This window comes from Tamandua tetradactyla, chromosome 6 (assembly GCF_023851605.1).
Source record: "Tamandua tetradactyla isolate mTamTet1 chromosome 6, mTamTet1.pri, whole genome shotgun sequence".
Lineage (NCBI taxonomy): Eukaryota > Metazoa > Chordata > Mammalia > Pilosa > Myrmecophagidae > Tamandua > Tamandua tetradactyla.
The window spans coordinates 51896814-51912408 of record NC_135332.1 but is presented as its reverse complement, the minus strand read 5'-3'; the positions used below and the strand labels follow the sequence as shown (position 1 = coordinate 51912408).

The window sequence follows — 15595 nt, the reverse complement described above, 5'->3', positions numbered from 1 at the left end:
TTTTTTTTAATTCTTTTACTTTTCTTCCTATTTTTTTCTTTTTGTAGGCTGTATGGTGGGGGGGGAGGGTCCTATTTCGTTCTTTTTCCATGTGACTGTCCCATTATTGCAGCACCATTTGTTCAATTTTTGTTTGTTTGGCTTTGTTTGTTTGGGAAGTGCAATGGCTCTAACACTTTTTCACACTACCCTGTAATTGTGTTTTTCCACTCCTGTCCTCACAGGACAGTGCTCCTCGCCCCTGGCCTTTTGCAGAGCTTGTTAGCTCAGTGTGTGTGTATGTAAAACCTGCACTAGTACCCGTGTGGGTTTTTGTGGTGTGGAGTGTGTGGTGAGCAGGGGTGTGACTCTGCGTTCTATGTCTGAGGGGGGGCACGTGCAGGTATGCATGTTGTATTTGTGTGTGGTGAGTGGCTTGTTCATGTGCACTGTGTGTGACAGGTGCATTTGCAGAGTGTGTATACTGCATTTAAGGGTATGAGGTGCGAGGGGTGTGTGTGGGCCACCACGAAGACAGCTGGTCCTGCTATCCAGACGCGGCAAGTCTATGGAGAGATAAACGTCCTGTCTTCGGGACTGGTTGTCCCATGGTGGATAGGAAGGGACTCTGGGGGGCTGCCGTAGTGGGACTGGGAGCCAACGCCACGGCCGCAGCCGAGAGTTCGGGGCTTGGGGTGCAAAGAGGAATATCTGTTCGCGCAGGAGGGATGCAGGGTGGAGGGTGGGAGCAGGTAGGCGGCGAAGCATTGGAATGGGGCCAGTTTGGGGGGGGGCGGGGAGCAGAGCCGAAGTGTGAGGTTGAGCCCTACTAGGGCGGGGCTAAAGACGGGGCTGCGGGCGGGGCTCCGGGCGGGGCTGGGGGCGGGGCTAGCATCTGAAGGGAGGAGTGAACTGGATGGAGGCCTGGAGAGGAATGAGGGATGGGACTGACCGCTGGGCCTGAGCGGTTTAAGCCTGAGAGAAAGGGGAGGTGCTAGGGTTAAAGGTGGGACAAAAAGGGGCCTGGAAGGAGCAGGAGGCCCCGGATGAAGAACGAGGCTAAAGTTTAGGCTTGGTCCCGGAAGACAACGCAGCCTAGAGTTGGGGAGGTTGGGAGGGGAAATTGAGCAAGCATGAAACTGAATTGGGGGCTGGACTTTGTGCGAAGCTGAGATTGGGGTTTACGCCTGGTCCGAGGGCTTGGCTAAACTGAGGTTCAGGGTTGGACTTCTGCGAGGAGAAAGTCCAGCAGAGACGCAGAACTGGGCTGAAAGCGATGTGGGTCAGGACGACACTGACGATTGAAAGGTGGACTACGGAAGAGACCGAGGGCAAGACCGACGGCTGGGATGAGAGCAGTAGCAAGGGTAAGGGAGGGGGCGGGGCAGAAGATTTGGGGTGGGCTTCGGGCTGGGGGCGTGGCATGAAGGAACCAGCTCGAAGACCCAAGGAGGGTGGAAACCCGAAGACTGGGTACTGGCTAGGGAGGCGGGGCCAGGGCCTGGGGGAGGGCTCATGCCGAGCCAGGGCCAGTTATTGGATATGAGGTATTGAGGACCTAAGAGGATCGCCCGCGGGTTCGGTTAGGGCAGGCCCCCAGGAGTCGGAGCTCCAACTTCTGCCAGCAACTCAGCGGAAGACCCGAGCCTCCTCCCATGAAGCGTGGTTCCAAGGCCCTGAGGGCAGGAAGATGTCTGGGGATTCCAGGCGTGACATCACAATCACCTCCGGATGGGGCGGGGCCAGAGCGACATTTCCCAGGAGGTGTGCACACTGCCCCTCCCTTTCTTTCTCCCTTTTCTTCCCTCCCCTACTTGGTCCCTCCCTCCCTCCCTCCTTTCCCCAGTTCTGCTGCTCTGGTGTCCAACCTGGAACCCCAACCCTTGTGCCGCGAGCGGGGAGGAACTCCTCGGCCCGCGGGAAGCGGAAGATTCTGTACAAATGAGCATCACCTGTGAGTTCTTCGCCAGGCCCTGCGCCCCGGATTAATGCCCCAGAAGACCACCTGCCTTCCTCTCCCTTCTGGCTATTGCCCTCCTCATTCATTACGAATCTCCCCGTGTCCAACCTCAGTCACACCTCCTGCAAGTGTTCTGCCCTCTGAGGATCAAGAAGGCAGATGCCCTCCTTAGCTCTGAGAGTTACTAAATCCTTTCTCCCCTTCTGGCCTTCCTTCTATTTACAGAGTGATAGGAGTTAGGAGGAGTTAGTGGGAAATAAACAGGCTATGAACCTTAGGTATGAGCCTTTTTCATGGTGACTCTGGGGAGAGCAAGTACAGTGGATGGAGTCACAGCCAAGTTTGAATTCCGACCCCAGCTTAGGCCCGATGGCCCGATCTTAGGGTCCAGGTTGGATAAGGGTGCTAGGGAGAGGTAGAATTGAGTAAAAATCAGAGGTTGAGAATTTAGCAGTCTTGAAGTTAAAAAGTAGTTGTAGTAGGAGGATAGTAGCTGGAAGGACAGGAGGTTTTAGATAGGGAGCTGACTTTTGGTTTGAAACTTGACCGTGGAACTCATAATATATGAAGTGACCCTTTGCTTATATGTGCCTCTGAGCCAACCCTAAGTAGACAGAGCTAAGAGCAAAGGCTGGGGAGACAGGAAAACCTAGGATTGAATTCTACCTCTGCCATCTATTAACTTGTGTCCTTGGACAAGTAATTTATCCTCTCTGAGACTCTGTCCCCATCCGTGGGAATGGGCTGTGGTGAGTATTTAGAATCAAAGGCCTATTTTTTCCAGCACAGTTCCTGGCATTGAGAAGATGCTCATCCTGGGCCAATTCTTTTTCTCTAGAAAAGCCCCCAGGCTTGAACCCTGAGTGGAGTCTCCAATGCCAATGCCTCTTTGTGGCTCAACCAGGGATTTATTCTAGTTTACTCATTCATTCATTCATTCAATCAGTCAGCCAACCTCATTTCCTAAGCTCCTTCCATATCCCAGGTTCTGTGAATACATAGGTGGCTCTTCAAGGATCTCCAAAGTAAATATGTGAATTTCATAGGTTTCCAATACTGTGGCAGTGTAAAGGGGCACAAGGTGGGCATGGCCATTCTACTTGGGCAGCACTGTTCATTCCAAGATGAGTAGGTGTTCCTGCAGAGTGGGAGGCAGGAGGGAAGGAATGGAGAGCAAGAAGTAGGAGAGATGGATGAGTTGGAGGAATTGACAACTGAAGAAGAAACCAAGGCCTGGGTCCTACGGGCCTCTTATGTCATGATAAGTTTGCACTTGATCCTGAAGGCAGTGGAATCTGGTGGTCCAATTGGCATTTTAAAAAATCCAGTTTGGAAAGGAGTAGTGAGACAGGAGGCCAGAAAGGGGGTTACTGGAGTTATTTAGGTCAGAGATGATGGTCTGAACTAAGACAGGGGCCCTGGGATCAATTCAAGAGATATGGGGAGAAGGCAGTGGAAAGGCAAGACTTGGTCTTGGTTGATGTGGATGTGAAGGGAAAGGATGATCCCTAGATTTCTAGCTTAGATGTCTGTTGCTCTCTGCAATGGAGGATACAAGAAGAGGAGGCTCATGAGGAGTAGGGAGAAGATGGTAGGTTCATATGGGATATGCTGAGTTTAAGATGTTTGGAGGAAGTCTATGAGGAAGTATATGATCAGGAAAGTAGTTTGGGTTGGAGTTTACTTTATTGCTGGATATTGAAACCATGGGAATGGGTAACATTAGCTAGGACAAGCTTGTAGAGTCTTCTGAGAAGGGGGCCAAGGACAAAAGCCTAGTAATTACCAATATTTAAGAGGTAAAACAGAGGAAGAATAAACAACAAAGAAGGTAGAAAAGGTAAGTCAGAGTTGGATGAAAAAGACAAAAAGATTTTGTCAGGGAAGCCAAAGGAATAGAGAGTTTAAAGAAGAAAGAAATTGGTTGGCTTGTAGGATCAATGAGATGAGACAAAAAAGGAGCTATTAGGAAATCACTGGTGGCCTTTACTTGAGCTGTTCTGACAGAGGGACCAGGATGGCTGCTGTGTTGCAAGTAGTTGGAATAGAAGGGGTGAGGAGCTGGACCCTTGAGCTCACTGAAGATGTGAACTGGGCCTCCTCAATGGTGCCATTTTGTCAAATGAATAAGTGAATAAACTTGGATTGAAGAAGAAGGCGGGGCAGGGGGAGGAACGGTGTTTTGTTTGATTGTTTAAAGATGTTCATAACCTGCTGGAAAAAAGACAGAGGGAGGTGAAATTTTGGCTGGGACAAAGAGCTTAGGTACTTTGGGAAGAAGGAAGGATGCTGCTTCCCCACAATGGAGAAGAGTTGGCGAGGGTGGGGGCAGTTACACGCTAATGCTAGTGAAGTTATCTGCTGAGAGGAACAGTAATGGGGTAGGAGTTTTGACGGAGGTACTTGCAGTTTCATTAATTCATTCATTTAATACATTCTGAGTACTTACTGTGCTGTAAGGAACAGAAGGAGCTGACCAGGGACCTGTAGAAGGATGACCAAGTACCACCGAAGGCCTGGCTGCAGTCCCTAAGCAATCAAATTCCTTTCCTTAAACAGAGCTCACCTCCAATGCCTCAAAGGACAAAGCTATTTGTGGGAAGGAAAGGGAAAGTGGCAGATTGTATCCTGTGGTTGCTGATGGCTGGGGGACCTGGTGTCCCAGTCAAAGCTTGGCTTGGATACACCCTCTGACTAGGCTCCGCATACCCTGGGCAATTTCTGGAACTGCCTCTTTGTGCCTAGACCCTGGCTCACTTCTATTCCCCACTCCAGAATCAGCTCCAAAGATGCTTCTTCCAAGAAGTCTTCCAAAACCCTCTCCTCCAGTCTCAGTAGGTGCCTTTGCTCTGTGCCCCCTTAGGCCACCTCTCCCTATTTCCCCCTCTATCAGTGTCTGTATCACACTAGGTCATTATCTGTTCAAATACCTACCCCTCGCTCACCCCCACCCCCCAGTCCCTTGAGGTCAGAGGCTGGGTGTTGTTCTTTAACAGCATCTCTAGGATGCAGCTGAGGCCTGACTACTGGGGGCTTCTCCAGAAACCTTTGGTGACTGAATGGCAATGGGGAGGGGCTGCTGTTGCTGCTGCTGCCTCCACTCTGTACTCTCTCAGATATAAACAGGTTACCCAGCTGGGAGAGAGGACACCTGCTGGCTGGTGTGGCATCCAGCACTGATGCATCTACCTTTTCCTCGGAAGGTTCGTCCAAGGGGATCTGTTCCCCAGGGTCCCCTCCACCTTTCACCCTGGAAAGCTAAGACCTAGTGGAAGGCAGGAAGGAGGGAAGCACTTAGTTCTGAAAGGGTTACCAGGCCCCTCCATCCCCCCATCCTCTCCTGATGCCAGAGAGGGCCCCTTCCTTGCGGCCCCAATCACCTCTTTCCTTTGTATAGCACTTTATGGTGAACAAATATTTTTCCCATCCTGAATTGAGTCCTGCCATCTACATGCGAAGTGGGTATTATGACTACTCTCATTTTGTGGAAATGGAGAATCCAAGAGATTAAATAACTTACCCTTGATCACCCAGCTCTAGTAAGTGTGAGAGGCAGGATTTGAACTGAAGTCTAACCATAAATTCAGGGCACTTGCCACTATGCTGTCCTTTGCCCCAGTTCAGCAGCATGGAGATGATATTCCAGCCAGGTCCTGCCATCCATTCCTTCCTTATTTCCCCTAGGGCACAGAAAAGGGCACAGGAAGAGAGGAAGCAGAAAGGGAGGTGACCAAGGGGGCCAGGGGTGTGGCAGGGACCTGGGAGCCTCACAGCCTGTGGGGGGAGGGGAAGGAGGAATATGGGATGAGGCTAAAGCATTAAGGCCACTTGGATTAACACACTTACAGCCCAGGTTGATTTCCGGCTGGTGGCCAGCAAGAGGTCGCACCCCAGTTCCACCCCTAGTGGGAGCTGGATAAAAGCCCAGTCCTCGGGGCCTGTTGGGAACTAGGCCAGCCCCAGCTCCCCAAGGCAGGCTGCCACGGCAACTCTTTGGTGGCCGCCCCTTCCTTCTCTGGGCCAGGGTAGGGCAGGGTCTACAGGGAACTGGTAGTAAGGCTGCCCAGGGAAGTGCAGTAGACGCCATCTTGTCCTCTGCCTGGTGTGGGGGACCTGGCTCTCAGGCTGGGAGAAACACATTGAAATCACCTCATGTGTTTACTTTTTGGATGGTGGCCTGAGAGACAGACTGGAGACTTAGGCTCAGGTGAGGGGGTGCGTTGTTCAAAAGTCTAGGGCTCTAAGGATGAGGGAGAGAGAATAGGTGGGGAATGGGAATTTGAGGAAAAGAATAAAGAGTGGGTATGAGAAAGGTGTCAGGAAGGAGAAGAAAAAGGGCTTGGAGAAGAAAGTAGGAAGGGAAAGAGAAGGGACTGGAGTCTAAGAAGTGATGTAAGGTGGGGGAAAGGGAGTAGGATGTAGGGGTGGTGTTAGTTTTAACTTCTCTCCAGGCTCAGGAGGGGTTGGGTTAGAGAGGCTGCAGAGGCTTTGAGGACTCGGACATGGGCCACAGGGCCTGTGCAATGAAACATAGGAGCTGAAGCTGCTGTTGCTGGTTACAATCGCAGGGCACTCTCAGTGGGGCTCTGGGCTCCACAGTCTGCCCGTTAAGAGGGTTTTCCAGGCACAGTCTGTGGAGTAGGGTTGATGATAACGCTGAGCATCTGGCTGAGGGGTGTGGAAGAAGTCAGTGGAGGGGAAGAGGCCGGGTGTCACAGGACAGCAAGGGAAGGACCTGCGTATCAGGTACAGCACTGGGCACTTCCCTGCAACTCTGCAGGGGCAGGGGGCTCACGTGGTAGATGTGGAAAGGGAAGTGCTGGCACCTGGAGTACCTATTGGGGTCAGAGCCCTAGAAAGTCTAAAGCAGGGAAGTAGTGGCAGGTGCATTTAGTGTGGCCTTTAGATTGAGCTCTGGGGGAAGGGAGGCCCAGAAATAGGCTGCTGCTGACCCAGTGACTCTGACCTCTGCCCCCTCAGGTGAATTCAAGGAAACTGACAGGTGTTGCTGGAAACACAAGCAATGTACTGGGCACATCATCCACCCCTTCACCTCTGACTACAGCCACTGCAACCTGCACCTGCACGCTGTCAGCCACTGTGACTGTGATTCCAGGTAAGGGTCCCCACCTTGGGGGACCCACAGCTTAACAGACTCCTGGGCTGAGCCAGACTCTAAACTTTGCCCTCCTCCAGCCTTGACCTGGCACTACCAGCCCAGTCCCAGGGCTCTAAAACTGGCTCTGCCCTGGGGAGGAGATATTTTGGCAGTCTGGGCAGAGTCTGGCGGAAACCCACTGTCCCTCAGGCTTCTTACTCTGGGCCCTCAGGGAGTCACGGAGGCATGGGAGGCAGGCTGAGAGTCCTGTGTGTGGCAGTGTGAAGGAATGCTCAGAGAAGGCAAACAGCTGCAGCTCCCAAGATGCAGACCAAACTTGTTCCCGAGATGTGGGCTCAACCTGCTTCAACATCATTCCGTCCCCTTGCTTTGAGCTCATCCCAGAAGAAGAGTGTGTGGAGCGGGTCTGGTATGGCTGGTGAGTGCTGGCAGGCTGACGGGGGCAGAGGAGGCGCTAGTGGGCACTGACGCCAACCCTACCAATCCTTTCGCTCCCTCCCTTTGTCTTCCACAGGTGCAAAAGCTACAGGCCCATCTCTGTGGCCGTGATCCACCATCCCATCCACCATGAGTTTGGGGATGATGACCTAAATGAAGAAGAGGAAGAGGAGGAGGAAGAAAGAAAACCTCCCATTCCGACCCAGGTGGGGCCTACTGCCACCCGCCCTGACATCGGCCCCGGCACGGTCACTGGGATCATCACGGGTAGCCCTGACTCGGCAGCTCCCATCACCATCTGGCGCTCCGAGAGCCCCACAGGGAAAAGCCAGGGCAGCAAGGTGATCAAGAAGGTAAAGAAGAAAAAGGAAAAAGAGAAAGACAAGGAGGAAGAGACAGACGAGAAGGCAAAGCTGAAGAAAAAAGTCAAGAAAGGCAAGCTGACTAAGAAGAAGAGCCCAGTTAAATCAGAGTCTTCCCCTCCAGACTTGAGTCGATCATTAAGCCCAAGAGAGCTGGCCAGGATGTCCGAGTCCAGCCCGGAAAGCCCGGGGAGCGAGGACAGCTACCACGATGCTGGGCAGGAGGAACCCTCCAGTGAGGATACTGTGGCGTTTTCAGCCAAGAAGAGAGAGAAGAACACAGTCCAGGCCAAGAAGAATGGGCCCAAAGTCTCACAAGGCGGGAAGGTAATCAAGAGGAAGTCTCCCCCAGTATCAAACCCCAATCTCAGTTGAGGCCAAGGGACAAGGGTGAAGAATAAATGCCATCAAGCCTCTAGCTAATCCCCTGCTGCTGTTCTCTCTCCCTCCAAGTGGGCTTCTTCTGGGGCAGGGGAGGGGCTCAGGGCTGCAGGGTTTTTGAAGGGCAATCCAGCTGTTCAGGAGGAAGTCCACGGGAAGGTGGGTGGGAAAGAGACCCTTACTGTTGTACTGGAGGTAAGGGAAGGGTCACAGCCCTGTTGCTTCCTAATATCCTAGGACCAGGACAGAAGAGTACACACACCTAAGTTGGGGTGGGGAGGAGGGTTTCTCCTCTACTGGGAAATTGGTCTATGTGGACTCCGCTTCTGGGATATGCAGTATTGTCTGCAGTGATAACCCCAAATAAATTGAACCTTTTGCTCCACTCTGTGCCACTGTGCCTGATCTTTCTCTCCTCTAAGCGACCTTCCAGAAGGTGGTGCTTGTGGTACCAGAGGGTATAGGATCTTCCCAGCTGGCATGGCTCTGTTCCTGCTGGTCCTTTGTAGACCTTTTGTGGTCAAGGGAGTGGAAATGAGTTCCTGGCAGAGATTTTGAATGCAGAAAATTAGGGGGATGAGCTTAACAGGCTTGGGCAGTAGCGGCCTTTCCTGATCTCTTTGCTTAGCCACAACATTGACTCTCAAAGCTGTGAGATGAAGCCCTTTGTGAAGATACACAGGGGAAGAGACCAGAGTCCAGAAGAGAGGAGGCAGTGAGGCTAAGGAAAGGGATCAGGGCCAGGATGGCTAGACCCTGCTTTCGAAGCTGGGCTGGATTTCCTGCCACATCCATCTCCCTTTTCCAGGGCCAGTGGAGGAAGGAAGGGGAATAGATGAAGCTGGGCCCATCCTGGGGGCAGAAACCCTTGAATTGCTTAGCGGTATTGTTAGAGACCAAGACTGAGGCCCAGGTAGCAAAAACGGGAGAGAAGAGCTATTAAGAAATCCAGAAATCCTTTCTCCAACAGCCAGGTAGTACAGTGGACAGGGTGGCTGGGTTTGAATGAGTATACAAAGAGCAATGAACATGTATTAAGGGCTTACAAAGGACCAGGCACTGGGCTAAGTACTTTATACACATTATATCTCAGTCCTCACAGCAGGCCACGAAGTAGGTATTAACATCTCCATTTCATAGATAGGAAAGCAGGCTTAGAGACATCAAACAGCTTGCACCCGATTGCAGGGCTAGGAAAAGGTGGAGCAGGAACGTGATCTAGAAACTGCCTGCTCTTAACTGTAATGAACCACTGCTTTTGGATGGATAAACCAGAAGAGCTGTCTTCATAGCTCCAAAACTGCTTTGAAAGCCACCCTTCAAAGAACTGGAGAGTTGGAGAGAGAGGCTTCGGCAAGCGCTCTGTAGAAACACTGTTTATTCAAACGACAGGCAGGAAGCGGCGGCAGCAGCAGGTGCATGAGGACAGCCAGGCATGGGCCGGGCAGATCAGCACTGCTCAGCTGGGCCCCTCTCTCCTGCTTTCAGCAGCCACCTGAACTGTTGGCATCAGGGAGAGATATACTTTCCCCTCCTCTCCCTCCTGCCCCAAACTGAATAAATAGCATCCCTCTCCCCAGAAGAGTTAGGGGAGACTCATGTGCTGAGCTTGGTGCCCCGGTCCCAGCCCAGAGTCAAGTGGGGGCAGAAGCTCAAGATGGCTTATAGGGAGTAGAATACAAAATTGTTCCACTCTCTTTCTCATCTTCCTCTTCCTCTTCCTGCTCCTCCTCCTCCTCCTCCCTGCCACATTCCCCTCCCAGCCTGGTCTCAGGGCAGGTGGTCAGTGAGGGTCTGGAACGGGAAAATTGTTGCCTAGCGTACACTGAGCTCAAGTTCGCAAGGCCATCCAGCCTGTCACCCATCCAGGCTGACCACCAGAAATCGTCACTTCATGCCACTTTATGGACAGAAAAGGAGGGAGCAGGACGTGAGGCAGTGGGTGGCCAGGCCTCTCCCAGCCTCAGAGGTAACCAGAGTCCAAGCAGCAGGCCCCCTACCGATCCATCTCATCCAGGAGTGGGGTGGCATCGCCAGCAATGGACATGGGGGTGCTTTCGATCATAGGGCTGGGGGAAGGCCGAGGTGTCAGCCGCTGCTTCTGTTTCCGCCGTTCTGCCTCCTTCTCCTGCAGCCACTGCTCTGCCATCTTTCCCCAGTCGATGGCTGCATGGCTGTTGGACCTGGGAAGAGGAAGATAGGGCTTTTGAGATCAGGACTCTCCAGGGACTCACAAGAAAGAAGCCTTCCCACCAATCACTGATGGACTTCCATCTTGCAGAAAGGGACCTTACACCTGAGAGGAGCAGCCCCTTTGCCTTCTTCTGTTCTCCAGAAACCAGTTACCCTTGGGCTTGCAGGGAATTCAGAGCACCAGTCTAGTCTAAGCCCCTTGGCCTCTGTGATGTGGTTCATATACTTACTTTGGCTGCTGCTGCCGTTGCCGGGAGCTGGATGAGGGCTGGGGCTGGGCCTGGGCAGACTGTGGGGTGGTGCTGGCCTGTAGCTGATGGTACTGTGGTGTGGTGATGGGCTGGCTTGGGGTTGTGTAGGAGTAGCTGGGGGTCATCAGTGGTGTGGCCACTGGCTGTTGGGCTGGCGTTGGGAACACCTGGGGAGGGATGAACAATTAAGTAGAAATGACCTCTGGGTTTATCTGGTCTTGCTGGGAATTTCTGGTAAGCTGAAAAGTTGGCCTCAGTATAGAGCTTTCCAGGGAACCTTCTAAGAAGAGCATGGTTCTCAACAGTTGACGTGGCACCATGCCTGGCCATCAGGAGGAGGCTGATGGGATGGGACCTGGCACAATGACAGGACCCACAATTCCCAACTACATGAGATTTTGGGGTGGGGGCAGGTGCAGAGTCCCCAAGATCCCCAAGAACTCTGCAAAGGTCAGGTTCACTCTTTTCCCTTTCTCCTCAGATGGTCTTAGGGAAAAGGAACATCTGCTGGAAGCAGTGCACAAGGCCACGGCAGCCCCATCTGTGTATATGAAGCCCCTGGTGATGGGCAGTGCCTGAGGCCAGTCTACTGGCATGGGCTGGCAAAGGATGTCTGTTCCCTTTATCTGCCCCCCTCCCTCTGCCCTGCAGGGAGCTGCTTCCCCAAGCCACATACATGGTAAGCGCTGCTGCCCCCTCCACTGCCGCCATAGCCATACTGGCTGGAGGCCCACTGGGCTGGGGTGGCGTTAGGGTTCTGTCCTTGGCCTGTCACGGCAGCAATGGCACTGAACATCTGTGAGGTCATGTTCTGGGGCAGGGCATTCACAGCCCGCGTCAGGTCTGTAAGCACACAGGGTGGGAGATGGGGTGAAAGTCCGTCAAGCTCTATCCTCCCACCACCCCCGCCTCTGGTCACAGGCGAAAGCTCCTTACCTGCAAGGTTGATGTTGGCTGGGGTGGCGTTGATAGAGGCAGGCGTCCGGGTCCTGCTGCTGCTACTGGGGGTAATGCCTGCAGGAAATGGCTATAGTTAGTTATATCCCTCTAGAGATATACTTGTAGTATCACATTTCAGGGTGGCTGGAGAAGGTACAGGGTAGGTAGAGAAAGGAAGGGAAGCTGCATAGGCAGAATGGATGGAGAAGCTCCCTGCTTCTAGAAGGTCGGAGTAAGAGTACGCAGCTGCAGTGACAACCAAGGTTTAACCCCCTCCCCTCAAAGGCCAGTGGTTACTCAGAGCCAAGCCCTAAGTGTCCCTCCAACCACACGCTCCAGGTCAGGAGAGAACACAACCTACCTGGTACAGGATCCTGGTAATGATCCTTAAACCATCTGAAAAGTCCATTCACAGTTGGGAATATTTGGCCCCGGTACCGGAATCCTTCCGGGGTCACCGTTACATATTCTATCCTGGGATTTTGGAAAGAAACAGACATCAGATACCACTTGGGTCAGCCTTGAGAGAGTGGCCAGAACAGATTCCACCGTGTGAAGTGGCCACACCGGGTGCTAGGGGAAAGGAGAGATCAAAGAGCCAGTCCCTGACCCAGGAAAGGGCAGCTGCACTCTGCATGAGGAGACGAACAGCACACAGCAGCAGAACACAGTCCAGGCCAGGTAGTCAGCAGCCCTGTGTGCTACCCATGGGCTGGCAAAGGAAGACACCATGATGGCTATGTACTGCAGGTGAGGGAAAGGCTGAAGTCACAGAATGCCAGGGTTGGAAGGGGCCTCCCAGGGCAGCAAAGGACAACTCCTCATAAACAGGACTCTTTCTACAGCACCCCTGGAAGGTGATCAGTATGCCCTCATTCAACACCTCTGCAGAGCAGCAGAGCAGTTAAGGGGATGGGATCTGGGTTCAGATCTGGTTCTAGTTTCTTTTAATACTGCCACTCACCAGTGATGTGACACTTAACTGAGTTGTAGCTTCCTCATTTGCAAAATGAGAATAGTGCTTAAACCCCCTACATGGTGAATGTAAGCATTAAATGAAACTGGTACATAAAGCACTGATCACAATATCTAAAGCACAGTTGTGCAATAAAGGATAGCTACCCAGGCCCTACACTATGCTAAATATTGCCAAGTGTTTTACCTATATTGAGCTGAAACCTGCTTCCTAAATCTTCTACTTAACTGTTTTTAGTTCTACAAGGAGAGTCTGTTATCCCTTCCACAGAAAGCTATCATGTTGTCTATGCTCCTAGCTAAAGGTCCCTAGTTTTCCTCAACTGTTTCTCATGGGATATTGTTTCCAGCTTCCCCAAGCACCAGCTGCCATCCTCTGGAAGCACCTCGTTGAGTTAGTTAGAAAGGGCTTCTAAGAAATGAGCACAATATTCCAGGATGGCACAGGGTCCAGAGTCTAGGGCTTCTTGTCATCTGGCTGCTGAGCCCTTGCAATACAGTCAAAGCTGAGCATTAAATGCAATCACTACAAGGATAAGACGCATCTGTTCTGGCCAAGGATTGGAGTGGGGATTGTGCAGAAAAGGCCTGTGTAACGGTCACAGAAGCAGGTCTACAGAAATTGGCTTTGTTCTGTAAGTCCAGGGTGAGCACTAGGGAGACTCAGATAAAGCAAAACCTTAGGAAGGCCAGTCTGTCGGTTACACAGACAGGGCAGGACAGGCTGACGAGAGGAAGAAGAGTTAGGACCAACAGCAACAGGGAGCCACAGCGTGCTGAAACTTCTTGGAAAGGATGAAGCAGAGACCAGTGCGCTGGCCTCTGATTACTGCCAACCGGGTCAGAAGAGTGTCTGGTGATCCCTCTCTTGGAGGGAAATGAGGGTGAAGGGAACTCCTGTTTCATAGGATTGATGAGAGCACCCTACTCATGTGAACATCTGCCTCTTAATCATCACCCTCTTTCCCCACCTCCATCCTCGGCCTTGGCTGTAAACAGATAAGAGGAGAAAGGCAATCAAGCAGAAGCTAAGTGAGTACTGCTCTGGGGGGCCTCTAACTTCCCTTACGGCCTATCTGTGGACCCCGGCGGCAGCACCTTCTCAGCACCAGTGCTCACCTGGGTTTACCCCGGGGCTGGTATCCCAGTAGGAACTTGCCGGGCAGTTCCTTGCAGGCACAGATGAAATAAGGGATGAAGGTGGGCTTCTCCTTCTTAGTTTTGATGAGCAGCTCCTCTAATTTCTGGGGGTAGAATGAGGGGGAGAGGTTGGGCTAGCAGCATGCTTGGTACACAAGGTCTGGTGCATACACGATGTACATGGCCTTCATCACCTCAGCATTCCTAGACTGAAGGGAAACTGTAAATCCTAAGTCACTAGGAGGTATCATCCCTTGGAGGGCCCTGGGCTCACCTTGCGGTCCCCACCACTGCAGTCCTGATAATACTTGTGGTTCAGAAGGTCCCGGGCAAAGGAAGCCATGGGCTGGACATAGCGTGCAACAATCTCATCCAGATCTTCAAATTCCTGTGGGAAGAAAGTAAAGGCCCCACGTGTCACAGAACTGAGACTCCTGGGTCATTATCTAAGTCACCTAGGAGTGGGTAGTATGCCCAAGGACTAGGTTTCCCACCCCTGCTGTAACTTCACTCCAATGCAGAATCCCCTCAATTTATCCATCCATTTGAGTCAAGAATGGATTTATGGAGCTTTTAGGGGTACAAAAGTCATAATTCTGATTCTCCCCTGGTACTGGAAATACTAGGGAACTTCAGGAGATTTCTCTTCACTGAAAACAGGAAAAAGGAACTTGATACAAATATGTGTGCGCATTCATATGTGCATTTATTTTCTCCTCCCCTACACTGGTCTTCTCTAGGTAGTTATTTTCAAATTTGGAGGACAGATAAGATGCAGGCAAAATATACAAAATTGAGATCATATGACTCATTTCACAGACAACTTCCTGTCTTGTTACTTTGAATAGCTAAAGTACAAATGATGCATACAAGTTACTAAAGTCAGGCAAAAGCAGCCAGAACTGGCCAATTTCTGGAAGAGGAGTGGGGCCGGGAGGCAGGCAAGGGCTGGCTCTCACCTCACTGTTGATCCACAGGGTGGCTCCCAAGCTGAAGGCATTCTCCTTGCCCTCCTCCCGGACATCCACATGCTGGTAGATACCATCGCTGACCTTCCAGGTCACTGTCAGGTGATTCTCACCCTTGCTGCTTGGTCGGATGATCACGTCACCCTGGTCCATGGTCTCCATCATCTTTTCTGCTTGCTTGAAATTTATGTTATGGAAGGATGGGTGTGCAATCACTCGCTTGATGTATGCTGAAGATAGCAGGAAAGAAGTACAGACCAATTGATGAGGTGAGGAGCTGACAGCGATGGGACAACCAGGGCTTAACTTCTGACCTACTACGGGATTCCAAGACTCTTTCTGGGCCTAGATTTTCTAATATGGAGAATGTGTTGACCTGAGTTCCTAGGATGCTGAATTAAACTTTAAGAGTCACATTGCAATGACAAAGAAAACGTGACCCAAGAGGCCCTGGGTTTCAGCCATGCCAATGACTGCTGATCTAGGCCTCAGAACTCAAAGCTGAGAAGCCTCTCCCAATGGAAGGCTGAGTCAAGGGATATAGGAACATGTGCATCTTGCAGCTGTCCACAAGAGAGCTGCCAAGATTCAGGGTGCAGAGGGATGGGGTGGGGCACACTCACTGGTCCGCTGCTGCTTCCGCTTCATGTCCTCCTCCTGTTTGTGATCTGCTGCTTCAGCATCAAAATCATAGTAGGTGTCCTTGGGCAGTTTCCACTCATTGTTCCTGTCCATGAGATCTGAGGTGCGGCAAGTCAGGTCTGCACTGAACTTCTCAATGTCAATCTTCATGATGCGGCAGTGAACGGTCATTCCCACCTAGACCCACAAAACGTTAGAGCTGGAAGGGACAAAGATTATCTAGCCCAATGCCCTTTTTTCCCACATGA

At 51.8% G+C, this 15595-nt stretch overlaps 2 protein-coding genes across 15 annotated transcripts in view; one reads left to right on the top strand and one right to left on the bottom strand.

Annotated features, from left to right (window-relative positions):
* The first annotated feature begins 862 nt into the window (after window positions 1-862).
* Window positions 863-8624, top strand: PROCA1 (protein interacting with cyclin A1). 14 transcript variants are annotated; one of them, XM_077165325.1, is made up of 6 exons: window positions 863-1346; window positions 1567-1743; window positions 5056-5142; window positions 6920-7055; window positions 7318-7476; window positions 7573-8624. In XM_077165325.1, exons 1-6 carry the CDS (start codon window positions 1256-1258, stop codon window positions 8231-8233), a joined length of 1311 nt encoding a protein of 436 aa, XP_077021440.1. In that variant the 5' UTR covers window positions 863-1255; the 3' UTR covers window positions 8234-8624. The 14 variants fall into 14 exon arrangements, with proteins under 14 accessions (XP_077021440.1, XP_077021445.1, XP_077021442.1 ...); XM_077165327.1 differs by having other exon boundaries at window positions 865-1346; window positions 1572-1743; window positions 7270-7476; XM_077165324.1 differs by having other exon boundaries at window positions 865-1346; window positions 7270-7476.
* Window positions 8625-9178: 554 nt separating this feature from the next.
* The window catches only part of SUPT6H (SPT6 homolog, histone chaperone and transcription elongation factor), a 31475-nt gene continuing 25058 nt past the window's right edge, over window positions 9179-15595 (bottom strand). Inside the window, exons 29-37 of the mRNA XM_077165307.1 lie at window positions 15329-15524; window positions 14697-14935; window positions 14012-14125; window positions 13717-13841; window positions 11984-12096; window positions 11620-11697; window positions 11360-11526; window positions 10663-10850; window positions 9179-10422 (exon numbers count right to left, since the gene is read on the bottom strand). Coding sequence (XP_077021422.1) covers window positions 10236-10422; window positions 10663-10850; window positions 11360-11526; window positions 11620-11697; window positions 11984-12096; window positions 13717-13841; window positions 14012-14125; window positions 14697-14935; window positions 15329-15524 — 1407 coding nt within the window. The 3' untranslated portion in view covers window positions 9179-10235. The remainder of the gene's footprint in view (window positions 10423-10662; window positions 10851-11359; window positions 11527-11619; window positions 11698-11983; window positions 12097-13716; window positions 13842-14011; window positions 14126-14696; window positions 14936-15328; window positions 15525-15595) is intronic.

What these genes read in the sequence shown, in the direction of transcription:
- PROCA1 (XM_077165324.1), top strand. Translation starts at nt 1,256, where the DNA reads ATGTGGGTCAGGACGACACTGACGATTGAAAGGTGGACTACGGAAGAG. An exon ending in CACTGTGACTGTGATTCCAG is followed by an intron (nt 7,056 to 7,269) that starts GTAAGGGTCCCC and finishes CTGGGCCCTCAG; the next exon opens with GGAGTCACGGAGGCATGGGA. An exon ending in GAGCGGGTCTGGTATGGCTG is followed by an intron (nt 7,477 to 7,572) that starts GTGAGTGCTGGC and finishes TGTCTTCCACAG; the next exon opens with GTGCAAAAGCTACAGGCCCA.